Genomic DNA, 17,048 nt, shown 5'->3' on the forward strand with positions numbered 1-17,048 from the left:
TACCAAGAAAATTCTGTGTGTGTTGGCAAAGATCCCAGCATAAGCAATAAAAGCGAGTATTTGGCATGAGGTCAGTCCTGGGTAAAGCACATGTCAACAATTCCAAGGGTGTCATGTGCAGGAGTAGAAATCTGTCCCTGGGAGCATGGCTGGAGGGTGGCATTTCCTGCTTTAAAACACTCTGCAGGCTCAGGTAGCCCAGTGAGGTAGATGTTGACTTTTTGAAGGCAAACACTGCAGCCCCAGGTGAGAGGGATGCTTTGCAGGGATCTGTGGGGTTTTCTAGGATCAGTGAGAGCTCCTGGAGGGGAAGCACCATGTGGGGAGGGAGAGGCCTTTGCCACTCAGCTGACTGGCAGAATTAAAAAGAAACCAAACTTGTTTCAGTGTGTTTATCCAGGTCATGCCAGCAATGAGAGAACCTGCACCCCAAGGGCAGGCACCCTGAGGCTCTCACAGGATCCCAGAAGTGGATCCCAGTTGTACACACTGCAGGTGTGGTGTGGGAGGGTTCAGCATGTCTGCCTTTCACCATGGCACTGCAGCCTCATGGGAAGCAGGTGACATCCAGAGGGATATTTATGCTCTCCTCCCATAGCTGGGGTTATATGGGGAATGTGTGCCCCAAGTTTCAGGATTTATTTTGTGTTTGGGGGTGATGACATCGCAGAAGGGTTGTAGTCAATTATATCCTTGTGGGCAGCAGAGAAGGGCCTGTGTCAATCTGGGCAGCAGCTTCAAGCATTAAAACAATCCTGCATTGCCACCTCTTCTTTCCCCTGGCTATTTCTCAAAATGCCTTCAGGAAAACTCTGAACTATGGAACACTGTCCAAAATATGTCAGACCTCATGGGAGCTGAACCAGCAGCTTTTATGTGAAGCTAAGCTTGAACAGCCTGCTCTGCAGTTACTCCAGTGGAGAATCATCTGCCTTTAGAAACAGACATGTGTATTAAAACAGGTAAATGTGAGCATCCAGAGAAACACTTCAGGCTAAATGCTCCTGTGGTCCCACTCCCTGTATGGAATGGGGCAGGGATATGATACATGTATTTCCAAAAGTCAGGTAATGCTGAGCTCCACTTTCTGCACTGGCAGTAACTCAACCATACACTTACAAATAGCATCTGAATATGCACTTAAAAGATAAGAATGTCACCTCCAGAAGCAGACACTCCTAGGAGAGCACTTGGGTTCCTAACACTCATTTAAACTTTGCTTTGGATGTCTCTACATGCTGCTGTCTCAGGATGCAGCAGAACTGGTTCCCAGCTTTGACATCTAGGCCACCCTTTCTGCCCAGTTTTACTATCAGACTTTTGTGTTTTGTGGAGTTTTTTTGCAGCTGCAGAGAGAAAACTCATGGCTGGTGATTGCAGACAAAGTTCAGAACAGGTAGCAGCAGTGGTCTGTGCCATATGAGGGCATTTTTCAGCCTGTGCTGAATAAATAAACACAAGTGTCCCCTAGCTGCCTCTGAGAGTTAATGAGGTTTTCCTGACCATGGAAGCAGAGTAACTCAGGAGTCCTGCCATGGAGGAAACTCTTCCTGAGGAGATGGAGCAGCAAAGCTGCTCCTCTGCTGTCCCCAGTGCTCTGGCATGGTCACACAGGCTGCTGTGCTGACAGAGCAGCCCACAGGAGCAGGGCAGAGCAGACCTCGCTGCTCATGGACTTGTCCTCTTCTGTTTCTTGTTTGCCTCTCCAGCATGGCTCACCTTGGCCCCAGAGATAAGCCTTGTATTTGGATGGGAGCCTGAGAGGATGCCATGTCAGGGATGTCAGCTGGAGCTAAATTTGCCACTGCTCTATCCAGTAACTTTGTTCAGCTCCAGGACTGGTTTCCTGGCATGTCCATAACAAAAAGGCAGTGTGACACTGCAGCCTGCTTACTGATGTCTTGGACATCTTGTGGTTGCTCAGCTTGTGCCTGTCACATCTCCTGATTCTGTCTTCTGTTATTCCTGTCTTCATTCTTGCTGCCTTGGCACTGCCTTGCCCAAAGTGGGTAAATAAGCCTCTGTTGACAGTGTCCTTTGTCTGAGAAGTGTGACCATGAGGACCAGTGCCAGTTTAAAGGTGAGCAGTGTCTCTTCTCACTTGCATTAGATTTACACTTGAGACATCTAATGATGTCTTTTGTGGCTCTGGTTTCCCTGTTTGACTGGGGGCCTTTTCCTTGTTCTTCTCTTTCTTTCCAGATTCAAGTTCTTATTTTCTTTCCAGAGGCATCATTCAGATTAGGTATTTGTGCACCATGTCTCTGCCATAATATGAAAGCTCTGTAATTGCAGAGTTTAAGATCACCACTTTTGAGCAAGCTTTTGGTATTTTCAGTTCCTTTGGGTGATGTAATAGAAAACAGAGAAAATATCTGCTGAAACCAAACTTGCCACAAACATCCGTGGTGATAAAACATTTTTGTGGGTTGGTGGAGATGTGTCTGAGTATGGAAAACTGCAACTTTGGATTTCTTGGTTTGAGGAATTTAATCTTGTTTATCAATATGTTCTGACATGTACATTAATGCTGAGCACGTTCCTATGGGCACTGCAATAAACCGGGTAAGTACAGCATCTCAAGACTGTCATTAATTCCTTGTGAATTTCCTCTGAAAATGTTTGCTCCCCGTTTTCTCTTGCCGGGGTCGGTTCGCGGTCGCGCCCCCGTGTGCGGCTCATGGCTCATCCAGCTGTTGCCATCTGGCGGCCGTGCAGCCGAGCGGCCGGGATCCAGCGGGAACGTGTGCCATGATGGAAGCGGGCAAATCTGGGAACGAGCGCACGGCAAACTCACAAATACTTGTCTACCATCTGCCTCACTCAGTGCTGCCATCATCTACTGCCGCCAGCAATGCCATTTTCCCGATACAAAAATGCATTTATAAAGGTATATACTGCATTTGAAAACTGAAGCTAAAACTGCTGGACAGTGCTATTATTTTCAAGCTTTCGTTCCTTTAATTTCCCTGATGTACTCTCTAACCTTTCTCTGTTCTTTTGGTTAGTTTTGCTTCTGCTTCTCAGCACCTCCACCCTCCCTCAGGCCCTGCTGTCCGTGTGTCTGCTGGAGCCTCTGGCACTGGCTCTCTTCCATCGGGCATTGCCTTTCTGCATGCAGTTCTGTGACAGAAATTTCAGTTAACACCTTGTATTCCCCACTCTGTCCAAAGCATGAAGTGTTCTGCTCACCTTGCCCGTGTCTGTGCAGTGCCACTCTGCCAAAGCTCCTTACCTGCAGGAATATTGGTTCACAGCTGCCTTCCCCTGGGCAGGAGCCCTTGCAGGGCTTGTTCCTCATACATGGATGGAAGGAGCCATGCCCTACATCCAGCAAGCAGTGAGTTTGCTGCTTTCCAATCCATCTGAATGAGGCTGGTCTGCCATTACTATGGGGGTAGTGGGTTTGTGTGAAGGATGGGGAGGGGGCTCATAAAAACAAGCTGAAAAGGTTGCAGTCAAGATAGATGTTAAAAGGGATTTTTGTGTGGGAAAGAAACATTTGTCAAAAATTTGCTGAATACTCTGAAGGAAAAAAGAAAAATACCTACCCTAGCAATTGGTCAAATTCAGGCATTCAGAGTAGCTCAGCCCCTTCCCTTGCTTTTTCACCTCGGTCATGATGGGTCACATTCCCTAGTTGAACAACAAGCAGCATTCACTTCTCTGTCCATATTTAACTGCAGTAGCTCAGGTTGCCTTGGGTTTTTTGCGAGGTAAAAGGCTTTGTGCCTCTGCCAGGGAACATTTCTCACAGCCAGGCTGCTGCTCCCCAAAGGCCTTCTCCAAATACCTGCTCCTTCCTCTTCCAACACGAGCGCTGACTTCCAGCCAGCGGGGGAGGCTGAATCCTAGGCTGGGGCAGCTGCAAGAACCACAACCCCTTGCTGGGGCTGCAGACTTGCTGGGGCCCCCACACCCTCTGCACCCTGCCAGCTCCAAGGGACAGACCCTGTCAGGAGGGACAGACACCTCTGTCAGACAAGAGCTGTCATGTGCCAGAGTGTGGTAACACTCATCCCTCTTGGAGCCAACCTGGCAGCCCTGCTGGGGTGGGCAGGAATGCTTTGGGACCCTGAGAGGATCCGGAGGGCCCTGGTCAGCATTCCCACAATGCCTCCATGCAATTGTATCTCCACGGCAGCTGCTGGCCTGGGATAAAGGCTGGGAGCAGTCAGACGCGGGTTTGAAATAAGATCTCTGCAACAATGGGAGCTGCTGGCCAGGAACCAGGCCAGAGTTATGTAGATGGAGAGTTTGTACTGGAGGATAAATGTAAATGCAGAGGCTGGATGCTTAGTGGAGGGGGATGGGTGAGGGAAAGTGATTAAAAAATAATTAAAATAATAATAAAGGCATCCAGCATGAAGCACCAAGCCAGCTGGCAGACAGCACAAAGGATATCCAGCAGAAATAGAAAATACCTCTGGTGTCACCCAGAGGCAAAACTAAGGAAGGGTTTTATGGGGAATACTTTCTGGAAAAGGGAATTTGGAACATTGTGTAAGAATGGCTGTGGCAGGTCACCCAGAGCCACGCCCTATCTCCACATGGCAGCTGCCTGAGAAAAATGCAAGAACACCATTAGCATCAGGCAATCTATCCACAGAACACCACCCCAGAGTCCTGAGACTCGTGACTCTGGGGCTTCAGTGACAGACTTCTTAGGGGGAGAGTGTGTGTGTCTATGTCTGTGTGTGTACACATTCAATAGTATAAAATTATTTAGCAGACTATTTTTTCTGAACAGAGATAGACCTCTGCAAACAGATGCTCCTGTGGCACCCAACTCCACTGCAGACACGCTCTGTGAAGAGCTGTCTTGGTTAAGCTGGACAACTCTAATTTTACCTCAATACCCCCTACTATTTTGCATGGGGACAGCAAGTGAATCCAAATCTGCCTTCTCCAGACCATGTGGGATTTTACAGACCCTACCAAAGTTCTCTGTCTTGCTTTCAGACTGATGGTTCATACTCTTTATCTGTTCCAGGTACAGAAGCCAATTTGCACTGTGGATGTTGTTGTCACTTTCTCCTGGGCCTCTTCCAAGTCTTTTGAAACCAGATGACCTGAACTGCAAAGAACATTCACAGATTTATAGTGGCATCTTTCCTTTTTGCTTCATCTCCTGTCCTGGAAACTGATGGGCTTGCTTTTCCCATGCTGCTGAACACTTCACAGGACTATCTCTCTCAAGGTTTTGTTCCTGAGTGATGTTGTTGAGCTCAGAGTAGATAATCATGTATATATGAGGTAGATAGGTGTGTGTGTGTGTTTATATGTGTGTGTATATATTTTTTTTATTTATTTATATATATATATATATAAGATCTCCACTGTTTCTTGTTTTCTTTGCTAACCTGAATGACTGAGTATTATTACCAAACATATCACTTTTTCCCTCTTTTACAGGTGATTTATGGCAATAAAGAGCAAGCACTTGCATTCTCTTCAGAAATCCACTGAATCTGCCCTGCTGTAGAAACAAACTAGTAATGTTTCTACCACTTGATTTTCTCAATCCACCAAGTATAGAGGTGGCAGCAGGAGGGTGAGGTGTCTTCTCTTACTTAGTTAATACCTTCCAAGGTGGGGACTCTACCAGGGAGTCCTGGTAGACTCAAGGAGATGGATCCCTCTTGAGAATATTTGTTTACTTCAAAGCTTTCCCATCCCTCTGTGAAGCCAGGGGAGCAGCCTCCTCCCAGCATGCTGTCTGTACACTGGTGGGGGTGTATCAGAAATTAGTGACTGTGCTCTGTTTTGTCTCAGAGAAACAAAGCCTTAAACCTGGCAAGTTGCTCTGTTCACAAAAAGCTTCTGAGATCTCACCAAGATGTTCAGTTACTTACAGATAATTCTTTTTTAGTTTATTTGTGTGTGTATTTGTTTAGTAAGTCACAGACCACATTGATACTTAGAAGGAAAATGACCTTCTGTAAACCACAGAAGATATTTGATGGGTGAAGCACACTGTGCTCCCGTTTCCAGCCGGTGGGGCAGGGGCCCCCAGCTGTCATTCCCAGAACAGGTGCTGTAAAGCAATACCCTGCTGGGTGTACTTTGGCAGCACCCTGGTGAGGCAGCACAGTCCCCTCTGAGGAGAGTCAGAGGTGCTTTGTGCGTGCCTCCATCTGTATGACTGAGGCAAGAGGATGGTGAAGGTCCATTGTGTACTCCTCCTCCTCATCTGCACAGGTAAGCTGTTCCACTGTTGCCTTGAAGGGGGGGTGTCTCCTGCCAGGGCTCTGCATATACATCAGCACGAGCAAGGATGTGTTCCAGGAGGGGCCTGTCCCACTGGTAAGGTTTTATGAACACACCTAATCGTTTAAAAGAAAGCTTTGGGGTGCATTAGTAGCATCTCAGATATTTGTAATTTCAGGCACCAGATATTTTGAGTGGAGAAGTTCATGTTTAATTGGTTTTGTTTCTGCAATCTGTTTTTCATGCTCCCATTTGCCTTAGTGCTACCTGTATTTCAGAATATGGGAAAGAATCTAGTAAGCATGACTTGGAATGGGAAAAATCATTACAAAAAGTTTCATTAAGTTGTGGGGTGACTGACAAGGAGGTAGAATTGATTGGCAGCTGCATGTGTTGTACAGAACTAATTCTTTTTAAACTGTCCCTTAAAAGAATAAATATTTTTGATCTTAAAAGCTTTTCAGAAAATTCAAGCAGTATCCTAAATTCCTACCAAGCTACACCAGAAAGGAGCAAATGTGAAAGGATTTTAATTGTGTTAATAAAGCATAGAGCTTCAATTATGTGATGCTGTAATCATAACTTAAAAATTGAAAGATGCCTCCTGCCTACCCTTGCTCAGCCTCTTGGCAGAGGAAGCAAACAGTGTCTGTGTGCAACAGACAGCTTTTCTGATTGGCATCCAAGTATTTTAATGTAATCTTATGGCAGGACAAAGGCCAAGGCAGAATCCTTGGCAATCTCAGATCAGCTATGTAAAAGAAGTTGATGAAAAGTCAGTTAGGAAACCAGCAGAAATCCTAGCTTAGGTTGGAGTCAGCAGCAAAATTCTTGTTGACTTCTGTGGCCCAGGATTCAACAGAGAGTGGGAGACGAGGGTGCAATCTGCCAAAAATGTTTGCAGTGAGGCTCAACTCTTCTGTTCCCTCTCACTACCTTTAAGAGGGGAGACACAGAAACATCCCCAAGCACCCCTTCCATTTGCTTTCCTGCCCTGTGGCAGTGAAGCAGTTACAATCTGAGGGCATTGTGTGCCTGCTTCCCCTGCCCCAGGCTCTCTGGAGGCAGGGCCCATCTGTTTCCAGTGCCCTTGCTCCTTGGCACTGCAGTGCCATGCACAGCACTGTGAAGGCTCCACTGGAACAGGGCTGCTCCCTGCCATTTTCACTTGTGAAATTTTTCTTTCAAGGCTCTTTGGCACAGCACAGCCAAGTCATGCTGGGCAGCCTGTGGGCAGAGCTGTCCATGGACCTACCCCACACAGCGAGTCGTTTCCTTCTCTCACCACCTGCACAACCCCAGCAACTCCCATTGTGGAGAGGAGCTCTTGTTCCACTTAGATTGCAGATGCAAGGAGTGGGGATGGTGATGCCTTCTCCATGACTGGTGTGCTTGGCCCTCACCTTTAATGTCAGTGTCACAGCCACGTCTGTGGAGTTGAAGGTGGAAAAGGCAACATTGGAAACCCCTGAGACTGGACATTTTCTGTGTTTACCTGCCCATAAGTACTGCATGTTAGCACAGTTTCAGGCTGGAAGACTCCTAATGTTCAGTCTGATGCCCATGATCCTGCCTGTTTGCATTTGTTCATCTCCTGGTGGGTGGCCATTGTCACAGGGAGGACTCGGTGTTATCCCCCACCAGCAGCTTGCCTGGCAGCCCTTCCTCCATGCCAGCCTCAGACTGATGGTGCTTAGCCTGTTCCCTGCCCCTTCTGACCGTTGTTCTCCTTCCTGACTGTTCTGCAGCCGGGCTGGCCCTGGGCTATGAGGATGAGACTCGCCTGGTGGAGCACTTGTTCAGTAACTACAACAAGGTGGTGCGGCCCGTGGAGGACCATCGGGACGCCGTCGTTGTCACCGTGGGGCTGCAGCTCATCCAGCTCATCAGCGTGGTACGCTATGGACACGGGCAGTGTTGAGCCCCTGGCTCATGGGATAGTGCCAAATGGTGGTGTTTTTCTAAGGAAACAATTTGTATCCTGTAATCTTGATGCTTGCTGATACCGCCTGCTTTTTTTTTTTTCCTTTTCCTTTTTTTTTAAGGATGAAGTAAATCAGATTGTGACAACCAATGTGCGCCTGAAACAGGTAAGGCCAAATATTCTTAACCATTCCATCTAATTCAAATAAATGCACTTGACACAATCAGGAATTAACTACACTCTCATACCTTTGGGGGCAGCTTGCAGAGGTGGGTCAGATAGCAGAGCATTTCTTCTTACTGAGATCTAAAGAATAAAGTGTTCTAGATGCTAGGAGTTTTAAGAAAAGCTTTTGGGGTTGTATTTCAAACAGTACACTTCTGATATCTTTATATTATTTTCTTTTGGAGTTTTTGGGGTTTTTTTTAATAAGCTTCTTACACCAAAGAATAAGTTAATGTAAAAAATGAGCTGGGGGTCCCACTGCCATATGTTTATGCTTACCTGCATGTCCCAAAGCAAGGAAGGAGCTGTTTCTGGGAAGTACTCAAACTAACCCCAGTGCTGGGAGAAGCTCTCAGGGGCTGAAATCTTCCCTCTTTAGCAATGGACAGACGTCAACCTCCGATGGAATCCAGATGACTACGGTGGTGTAAAAAAAATCCGCATCCCCTCAGATGATATCTGGCGGCCAGACCTTGTTCTTTACAACAAGTAAGGGCTGCCAGCTGCTCAGGGAGGGAGGGAGGGAGGGGGGAGGAGCTCTGCCTTGTGGCACCACCCCAGTGGGACAGTTTTCCCATGACATCTGTTCCAGTGGGTCCAATTCCTCAGGGTAAGCTTCTCCAGGAGCAGGCACTGGGGCATCGTTTGACCCGCAGCCAGAGAAATCCTTTGTGACTCTGTTGATTATGCTGCCCATATCGCTTTCAATGTCCTTGTTCCTTCTGCAGTGCAGATGGGGATTTTGCCATTGTAAAATACACCAAAGTCCTTCTGGAGCACACAGGTCGGATCACCTGGACACCACCAGCCATTTTTAAGAGTTACTGTGAAATTATAGTCACACACTTCCCATTTGACCAGCAGAACTGCAGTATGAAGTTGGGAACTTGGACATATGATGGCACAATGGTTGTTATCAACCCGGTAAGCAAGGAGGCTGTAATTGGGAAAAGCAGCAAAGGCCTGTACGTGTTTTTAAGAGAAATCTCAGATTTAGAATGGAATATGACCTAGTTCTGACAGGAAAAACAAGCAGACTCTACCTGTAAAAGAGAAAATTCTCATTTGTAGATCTAACACAAGATTTCCTGGTTTGGCTCCTAAATTCTTCTTACATATTTATTCCTGTGCCATAACAGTCTTCTGTCTGTCCTCTGGCAGCTTTGCACCACTTTTTATAGTGCTGTATGTCCTGCTTCTGTTTGTTTTCTCGGGTTTAGAGTTTTTTTAAGGGGGTATATTTTCTCTGCTCATGACTTTCCACTGCCAAAGACTCCTTCCCTGTCCCCTCATTTATGTCTCCTAACTGTAATATTTTTTCAGTGTACTATCCCTGACTGTTTCTGTAAAATATTCAGTTGAATGCTGTGTAGAGGCTGATATTCTAAGGAAAAAGACCATAGACAAGAGCTGTTTACTCACAAAAAACCCCCACAAAGTGCATGAGTTATTTGGAATCCTGTTCCTGAGCCAAACCTACTAAGTTTTGATTTGGTTCAGAATACCTGGTGTTAAGAATTTGTTGGGGTGTTTTGCTGGCAGGAGAGTGATCGTCCAGACCTGAGTAACTTCATGGAGAGCGGGGAGTGGGTGATGAAGGATTACCGTGGCTGGAAGCACTGGGTTTACTACGCTTGCTGCCCTGACACCCCCTACCTGGACATCACCTACCACTTCCTCATGCAACGCCTGCCCCTCTACTTCATTGTCAACGTCATCATCCCCTGCCTGCTCTTCTCCTTTCTAACAGGGCTCGTTTTTTACCTACCCACAGATTCAGGTATGTAAGTTTATTCGTTCTACTTCCATAGAAATTGCTCTTCTAAGAAATTCCTGAGAAATTCACAGTATTTGAAACCATCAGCCAACTTGAAGGCCAGTGCATGCTAAAACTGGACATTTCCACTGAAAGTAATGGCTTTAAATATTCTGCAAAGAAAGGATAAGTGCTGAAAACTGAAACTATTTATATAAATAAATTGGGGTGCTTTCCCACAGAAATTGCTGACTAGCTGTCCAGTTAACTTACGCAAACTAAAGATTTAGCTGGACAATTTTTATGTTTTGCCATAGGTAGTCAGTGTGTTAGTATGTCCAGCAGTAAAATGAGCACACAGGGGTGACAGAGGCCCTTCTGCATTTTGTCAGAGCAGAGAGCTTGTTACCTGCTCACACACACATCACCTTGTGTGACACAGAGTAATCCTGACCTGTTCTGGCCTCCTTTGTCTCTGCTGAGCCACTCGTGCTCCCTGCAACCATTTCCTCTGCTTTATTCTTTTGGCCTTCTGTCAGCTTTTCATACCACTTAATTGCAGTGTAAGCCCCTTCTTATTAAATACTTGATGTATTTTTTCAAGTGGAAAACTTTCTACAAAGTTGAACTGGATTTTAAAAAATGCGTGAATAATGTTTTGTAATTCATTTTTGACACCCTCCACATGCAAGGAGATCTCGCATAGCAACTGACCTGATGCCAGATGTGCTTTTAGTCTGCTCTCTCAGCCCAGAGACAGAGAGTAAGGGAAGCAAACCCTCAGGAAGCTGTGGAGCAAGCACGAAGGTGCACATGCTGCATTGCTCAAAATGCAGAGCCCACGAAATGCTCCTAGCAAGTAAAAATATTCAGCACCCACACCTCAGCCCAGTCACTCCTGGTAATTCCCACCTTAGTGCTGGAGCTGATGCTGTTAGGCTCTCAGGTTTGCCAAGCCTACTTGCTGCTTTGGATGCTGGCAGAGATGATGGCACTGCAAATGCACACAGGTGTTTGTGTGAACAGCTCTCATCCACATTTTGCTTCTCAAATCAATGCTCTCTGTACTGAATGATAGGAGCAGCAATGATTTTGGGGGACTTTTTTATGACAGGTGAGAAAATGACCCTCAGCATCTCTGTCCTGCTGTCTCTGACTGTGTTCCTGCTGGTCATCGTGGAGCTGATTCCCTCCACCTCCAGCGCAGTGCCTCTGATTGGCAAGTACATGCTGTTCACCATGGTGTTTGTCATCGCCTCCATCATCATCACCGTCATCGTCATCAACACCCACCACCGCTCGCCCAGCACGCACACCATGCCCCCCTGGGTCAGGAAGGTGAGCTCTGTGCCTTGGCACACCTGCTGGTTTCCACCAAATGCTCCGTGTTTTATTGGCAGGTCTTCTAATAAAAGTCAAAAAGAATGGGGCGGTAAATGCATCACGTTAAAGAGCACAAGAGCCAGTGTTTACTGCTTAGCTGTGCATAAAGTCAGCAAGATTGTCAAAGTGCTCCTTGGGGTAACAAAATTGTCCACTGGGGTAGAGCCTTGCAGGGAACAAATGAGACAAAACATGGGCAGCTAAAGGTAGGGAATGGGAAAAGAAAATATCCATCTGGACTCGAATTATGTATCCTGGCCTAATTCTCCACTGACTGCAAGGCACTGCTGCTTGCCAGTGACCAGCCACCAGCCTGCATGAGTGCAGAGCACAAAGGCCACTGGGGATACCTGAGTTCAGCATCCTATTTTGTAAAGAATGGTTTAGCAAAAGCTAAAAAATCTTCTCTGTACTTTTCCAGTATACAGTTGCTCTGCAGCCCTTGGGAGATCCTTGCACGGGAGTCTAAATGGTAATCATAAGACATAGAAAAAATTGGCTGTCTGTCATTACAAGTTCTTTGCCAGGGAGACAGTATCAAAGATCATCTGATTTATTCAGTAATCCTTGCTGTTTTGAAGCCTGCTTGGGTTCATACTAAACCATGACATGAAAGGAGGTTTTTCTGTGTATTTCTAATTATGTTTTTAAGGTTACAGCTTATGTTAGATTCCCTCTGCGGCATAAACAACCCTTGCAGAAGGGAAATTTCAACAGGAAATGCTGCATGTGCTTAACATTGCTCTGGCAGCAAGTCTCTTACTGTAAATCTTATATGCCTGTATAGCAAACGTTCATAATAGCAAAATCAAACCTAAGTAGCCAAAAGAGTTTCTTTGCAGTCCATTCTTCAAGTCAGATTTGTAGGCAATGTGTTTCAAGTTAGATGGGATGGCTCGAGCTCTGTCAGCCCGTGCCAGCTGAGGATGTGCTTCGTGGCATCACCCTCTGCCTCATGTGTGGATGTTTGCTGCAGGGCAGGGGGATGGCTGGCAGCAAGCCCGCTGCAGGCCTGCGGGGGACTCCCTGTGCCCCAGGACACGAGCTGACAAAAGCCCCGGTGTAACTAAGGCGTGGGCTGTGACACAGTCCGAGAGGGAATCTGCAGCAGCCCCAGCACGGGAAGCGATCTGGGAGGGGAGAGCCTTGTCTTTGTTCAGCACAGCTGCAGCTGTGACACAGCCCCACAGAGCAGCAACTGTCATCTTCTCCCTTTCTTTTCAGATCTTTATTGACACAATCCCAAACGTCATGTTTTTCTCTACAATGAAACGACCATCGAGAGACAAACAAGACAAAAATATTTTTGCAGAAGATATTGATATTTCTGACATTTCTGGGAAGTCAGGTTCTGTGCCTGTCAACTTCTACTCCCCGCTTACCAAAAACCCAGATGTGAAAAATGCAATAGAAGGAATCAAATACATTGCAGAAACGATGAAATCGGACCAAGAAGCCAGTAATGTAAGGCCCTTTTTTTTGTGCATTATTCATTTCTAGCTTTCAGGTTGCTACATCTTACTTTTTTGGCAAAATATCCCTGCCTTACAAAAACACTCCAAGCCCTGGTTTGGCTCTAGCAGCGGACAGTCTTCTCCCCTTGAGGGAGTCAACAAGGAGCAACAAATAATTGTCACAGATGTTAATTGAATATTGGCTTCCCAAAATAATAGAAAAGGAAAAAGTGTCAGTGCTAAGGTTTTCTTATGTGATATGTGAAGCCATAGAGATGGAGTGTCTGTGAGTAGGAAACCAGTTTCAAGAACTGTAAGCAAGTTCCAAAACACATTTCTTCTGTCTCCCACTCAGGCATCTTGCCCCTGTAGTAAGATTGATCCTACTGCTTTTGAAAAGCCAGGAAGCAAGGCAAACTCCAAAAGCCTAGTAGTGTTATCTGAGAAGTGTTAAATGTAACTTACAAATTATCTTTCCAATTTTGATAAGGTTTTGTTTTATTCCTGAATACAAGCAGTCCCTCCAAATTAAGTATGTTATGAGCTACTCTGATTACTGACTTTTTCCACATTGCAAGCCAAAGGAAGGATAAAAGCATATAGTCACACGTGGCAGTGTTCCCTATGAAAACCTAGCTCTACCTCCTTCTAGCACATTCAGAACAATTAACCCCTCTTTTATTTCAGCTTTCACAGCTCAAACAGCTTTTGCAGGGGTAATTGAGTCCTGGTATTTCACCTTCCTACGTGGTTATAGACCTCTCCTGTTGAGCAGCAGGCTAGTCTGAAAACAGGGGAGCTCTCTGACAAAATAATTTGACCCACTCTCTTGAAAAGGAGGTGCTTCCTTCCCCTGGACAGGATTTACACCACGGTGTTTGTTCCTGTGACCAAATTCCTGGAGCATGTGAAATGGCTCTGGCTGTAGTCTCATGTTCCCCGTGACTCCTTCGCCTCTCTGCAGACAAATTGTTGTCTTCAGCAGGGCTGGCGTGGCTTCAACATCTCTGGGCTCCACTTCCTCCCTGGCTTACAAGGAGGGTCTTCAGGTTACCAGCAGATGCCCCCTTCGGAAGTGGAGCCCAGCTGTTTGTGTCATCTGGACACTAGTGATTTATCACTTCCAGGGGGTTTCAAAAGTCAAGTTCCCTAAATAAACCTAAGGTTCTGAAGGCTATCACTTCATTGCATTTGCTTCTGCACCACCTCAAAGCAGTAGTGATTGTCAGTGTCCTCTAGATAAATGACAACAGCCTGTTCTACCTGTGGGAGAACCAAGGCACTAGCAGAAGGTGCTTTAGGCCAGCACAAGTCACTCATTCAGGTGGAGTTCCAGGGTGGAAATCACGAGCCCTGCTGTACTCAGTGCCTTGCACTCTGCATGCTCTTACTGTGCTGGGTTCCCACCAAAAGCATCCAGTGAAAAGGTACAGAGCAAGTGGTTCATGGTGTCCCACAACTAGAAAAAAGACTAATGGAGCTACCAAGAAGGTTTTACAAGGCGTTAGAGTGTATGGAAAACAGGCATTAGGGTTAAATTATTAGGAATTGCCTAGCTATCCCATGAGAACAAAAAAGCAATGGAAAAACAAAAGTAATTTGGGTCAAACTAAGCATTTTGCTTTCAAGATTTTAAACTTTCTTTCAGAAGCAACAATTGGCCTAATAATTAAGCTTTTCAACGTTTTTTTAAATGAAATTGTTCAGCAAATGGCCAGGGTTTCCGGTGAGTTTAGTGTTGAAACATGTATTTCTAGGTTGCTTAGGCTTTCTTAACCACTGACCTGCTTCTGAGAAGAAAATGAGCATTTTTTGCATAGCAATAATAAAGGCACTTAGGGAAGAGCCTTCCCCTTGTTCAAGACAGTAAATTACAGGAATGCTGTAACAAACAGTGCTCTGCAGAGATTTTACCATCTCCTTTGTTTCTTTCCCAGGCTGCAGAAGAATGGAAGTTTGTTGCAATGGTGCTTGATCATCTCCTCCTTGGCATATTTATGCTAGTTTGTTTTATAGGAACATTAGCTGTATTTGCTGGTCGCCTTATTGAATTAAATCAGCAAGGATGAACGTCAGCTGGAAACTATTTGCTGCCCTGAACATCTGAAAGCATCATAACCATCAGAATCTGGCCAGCTTCTGAAAGGTTCACTGACAGAAATCAGTAACCACTGGGAAAGAGCAGGGATAATAAAATGTAAGGCCCCATACTTAGCACTTCTGAGCTGCTGCTCAGTAGCATTTAATTGCCAAAAAGAAACACTTGCCTTAGTGGTAAAATTGAATGGCTGACAGCCAGGTTTTGATCCGTTTTACCCTTTATTAAAAATGTTAATGAATAATAAGATTGTCTGACTTTGTAAGCAACAGATACTATTCCAGTGAAGTCAATAGCAGTGTAATAAGCTTTAGCTGAGCTGTAAATCTGTATCCAACTTTGGCATTCAAGCTGGTTTTAATATCTGTTCTGTGGCTTTTGTATCAGCAGAGTCTTGTATTAGCAGATTCCTCTGCTAACACTAGATATAACCGCCAGAAAAATCTCAAACTCCATGCTTAAGCACTTGATTTTCATGCACAAATCTGAACTGACTTACTGTGATGCGGGACTCTACCCATAGAATCTCTTGCTGCAGCAAAGTGGAGAGAGACTTTTCTTTACAGTGGGAAGGATCCAACCTGTTTCTAGAATAACCTCCACATTCAGCCTACTCTACTCTCGGAAGGTTGGTTTCCACGCTGCACCTCTGACCTGGAGGGTGTTTATTGAGCACAGCTCTCTCTGTTTCCGAAGCTGTCCCTGCCCCGCTAGGCTCGGCTGCTCGGCCCCGCGGCTGCGGCTCCCAGCCGTGCCCGTGCGCGGCCGCCGACGGGAGCGCTCCCGGGAGCGGGCCCGGCTTCGCTCAAAAGTTGAGCAGCAGCTCGCTCTGGTGGCTAAAGCAAAGCACTGCTGCCTCTGCCCGACACCGCCGCACTTTGTTTACTCCGCATTCGACGCAAGCAAAAAGCCTCTCCGCGTTCAAATAATGCCATGTGGCAATACCAGCAGCGCTGCCTCTTCTTCTCAAACATAAATAAGGATGGGTGGGGCAACTGCGACAAGTTACTCATCTTTTCCAGCTGGTTGTCCAAGCCAAGAGCACTACTTTGCTAACAGCTGTAAACAATTTAGTAAAATAATTCGTATTATGTTAAAACGCGTCATGCCTGCAGAGGACAGGCATTTGAAGCACTAGAGGGAAATGAGGCACTTGAGCAACACTCCCAGCATTGCGTAGTGTTTGCCGGACAATGTTTTGGTGAGCTGCAGTCCTGAGCAAACAGTTTGTCTGGGCCGATAGATCACTTGTAGCGCTCTGCTCTGCTTTTACGGTTTAGAGGATGGTAATCTTTGCCTCCCCGGATGATCATTGACCCTGTAAGCGAAGGCCAAAGATGTATTGCTGGGCGCCACCTCTGCTGACAGAGGGAATGTTCACTGCAGCTGGGTGGGAATTCCCAGCTTGCAGCCCCTGCGGGAGTCAGCGGCTCCCTGCTCAGACGAGCTAAGCTGCAGCCTAATGGTGCCTGGACCTTAACTTGAGAGCCTCTGATTGGCACTGAAATTGGCAGAACAATCCTCTTAGAGCAGCATGTGGTTGAATCTTAGCATTAAAAATAAACAGCAAGTAACAAGATTCATGGTGAGCACCTACAGTATCTTTGTTCAGCTTCCCCAAGGCAGATCTGAGACTTGGCCTCCAAATTCCCCCTCTTTGTGTGCCAGAGTGAATGTGTGCACGTGTGTACCTGCCTGCCTGCTTCTCCAGCTCGCCTTATACACAGCTAGGTACCAGTGCTTTCCTTCCACTTCCTCAGAAAAAGGTTTGAAACTATTTATTCAAAACTTGTCATTTGTGATGCTTTAACCTGTTTTTTAGGCACAGCAAATCTTCTGCCTTTCTGTCACTTTGACTCTTGATGAACTAGTTGTGTCTCAAAAGATGTGACAGCAGGCAAAAATAAATGCTAACAACTTCCCTTCTTAAGTTGCAGATTCCAGGCATTGTACTCTGACTCTCCAAACAGAGTTCTCCAAGCATCAAATAGGCACATG

General features: G+C 46.1%; 1 protein-coding gene across 1 annotated transcript; it reads left to right on the forward strand.

Annotated features, from left to right (window-relative positions):
• Positions 1 to 7,897: 7,897 nt before the first annotated feature.
• Positions 7,898 to 16,605, forward strand: CHRNA1 (cholinergic receptor nicotinic alpha 1 subunit; the record flags this gene model as incomplete). The annotated part of the gene is made up of 8 exons (XM_071434273.1): positions 7,898 to 8,104; positions 8,256 to 8,300; positions 8,739 to 8,848; positions 9,088 to 9,283; positions 9,902 to 10,139; positions 11,230 to 11,453; positions 12,723 to 12,962; positions 14,890 to 16,605. Coding segments are annotated over 8 exons (1,392 nt in total), but the record flags the coding sequence as incomplete, so codon positions are not given.
• Between the last annotated feature and the right edge of the window lie 443 nt (positions 16,606 to 17,048).

Source organism: Agelaius tricolor, unplaced genomic scaffold (assembly GCF_023055355.1).
Source record: "Agelaius tricolor isolate 1412-34295 unplaced genomic scaffold, bAgeTri1.0.p SCAF_10, whole genome shotgun sequence".
In the NCBI taxonomy this organism is placed as follows: domain Eukaryota; kingdom Metazoa; phylum Chordata; class Aves; order Passeriformes; family Icteridae; genus Agelaius; species Agelaius tricolor.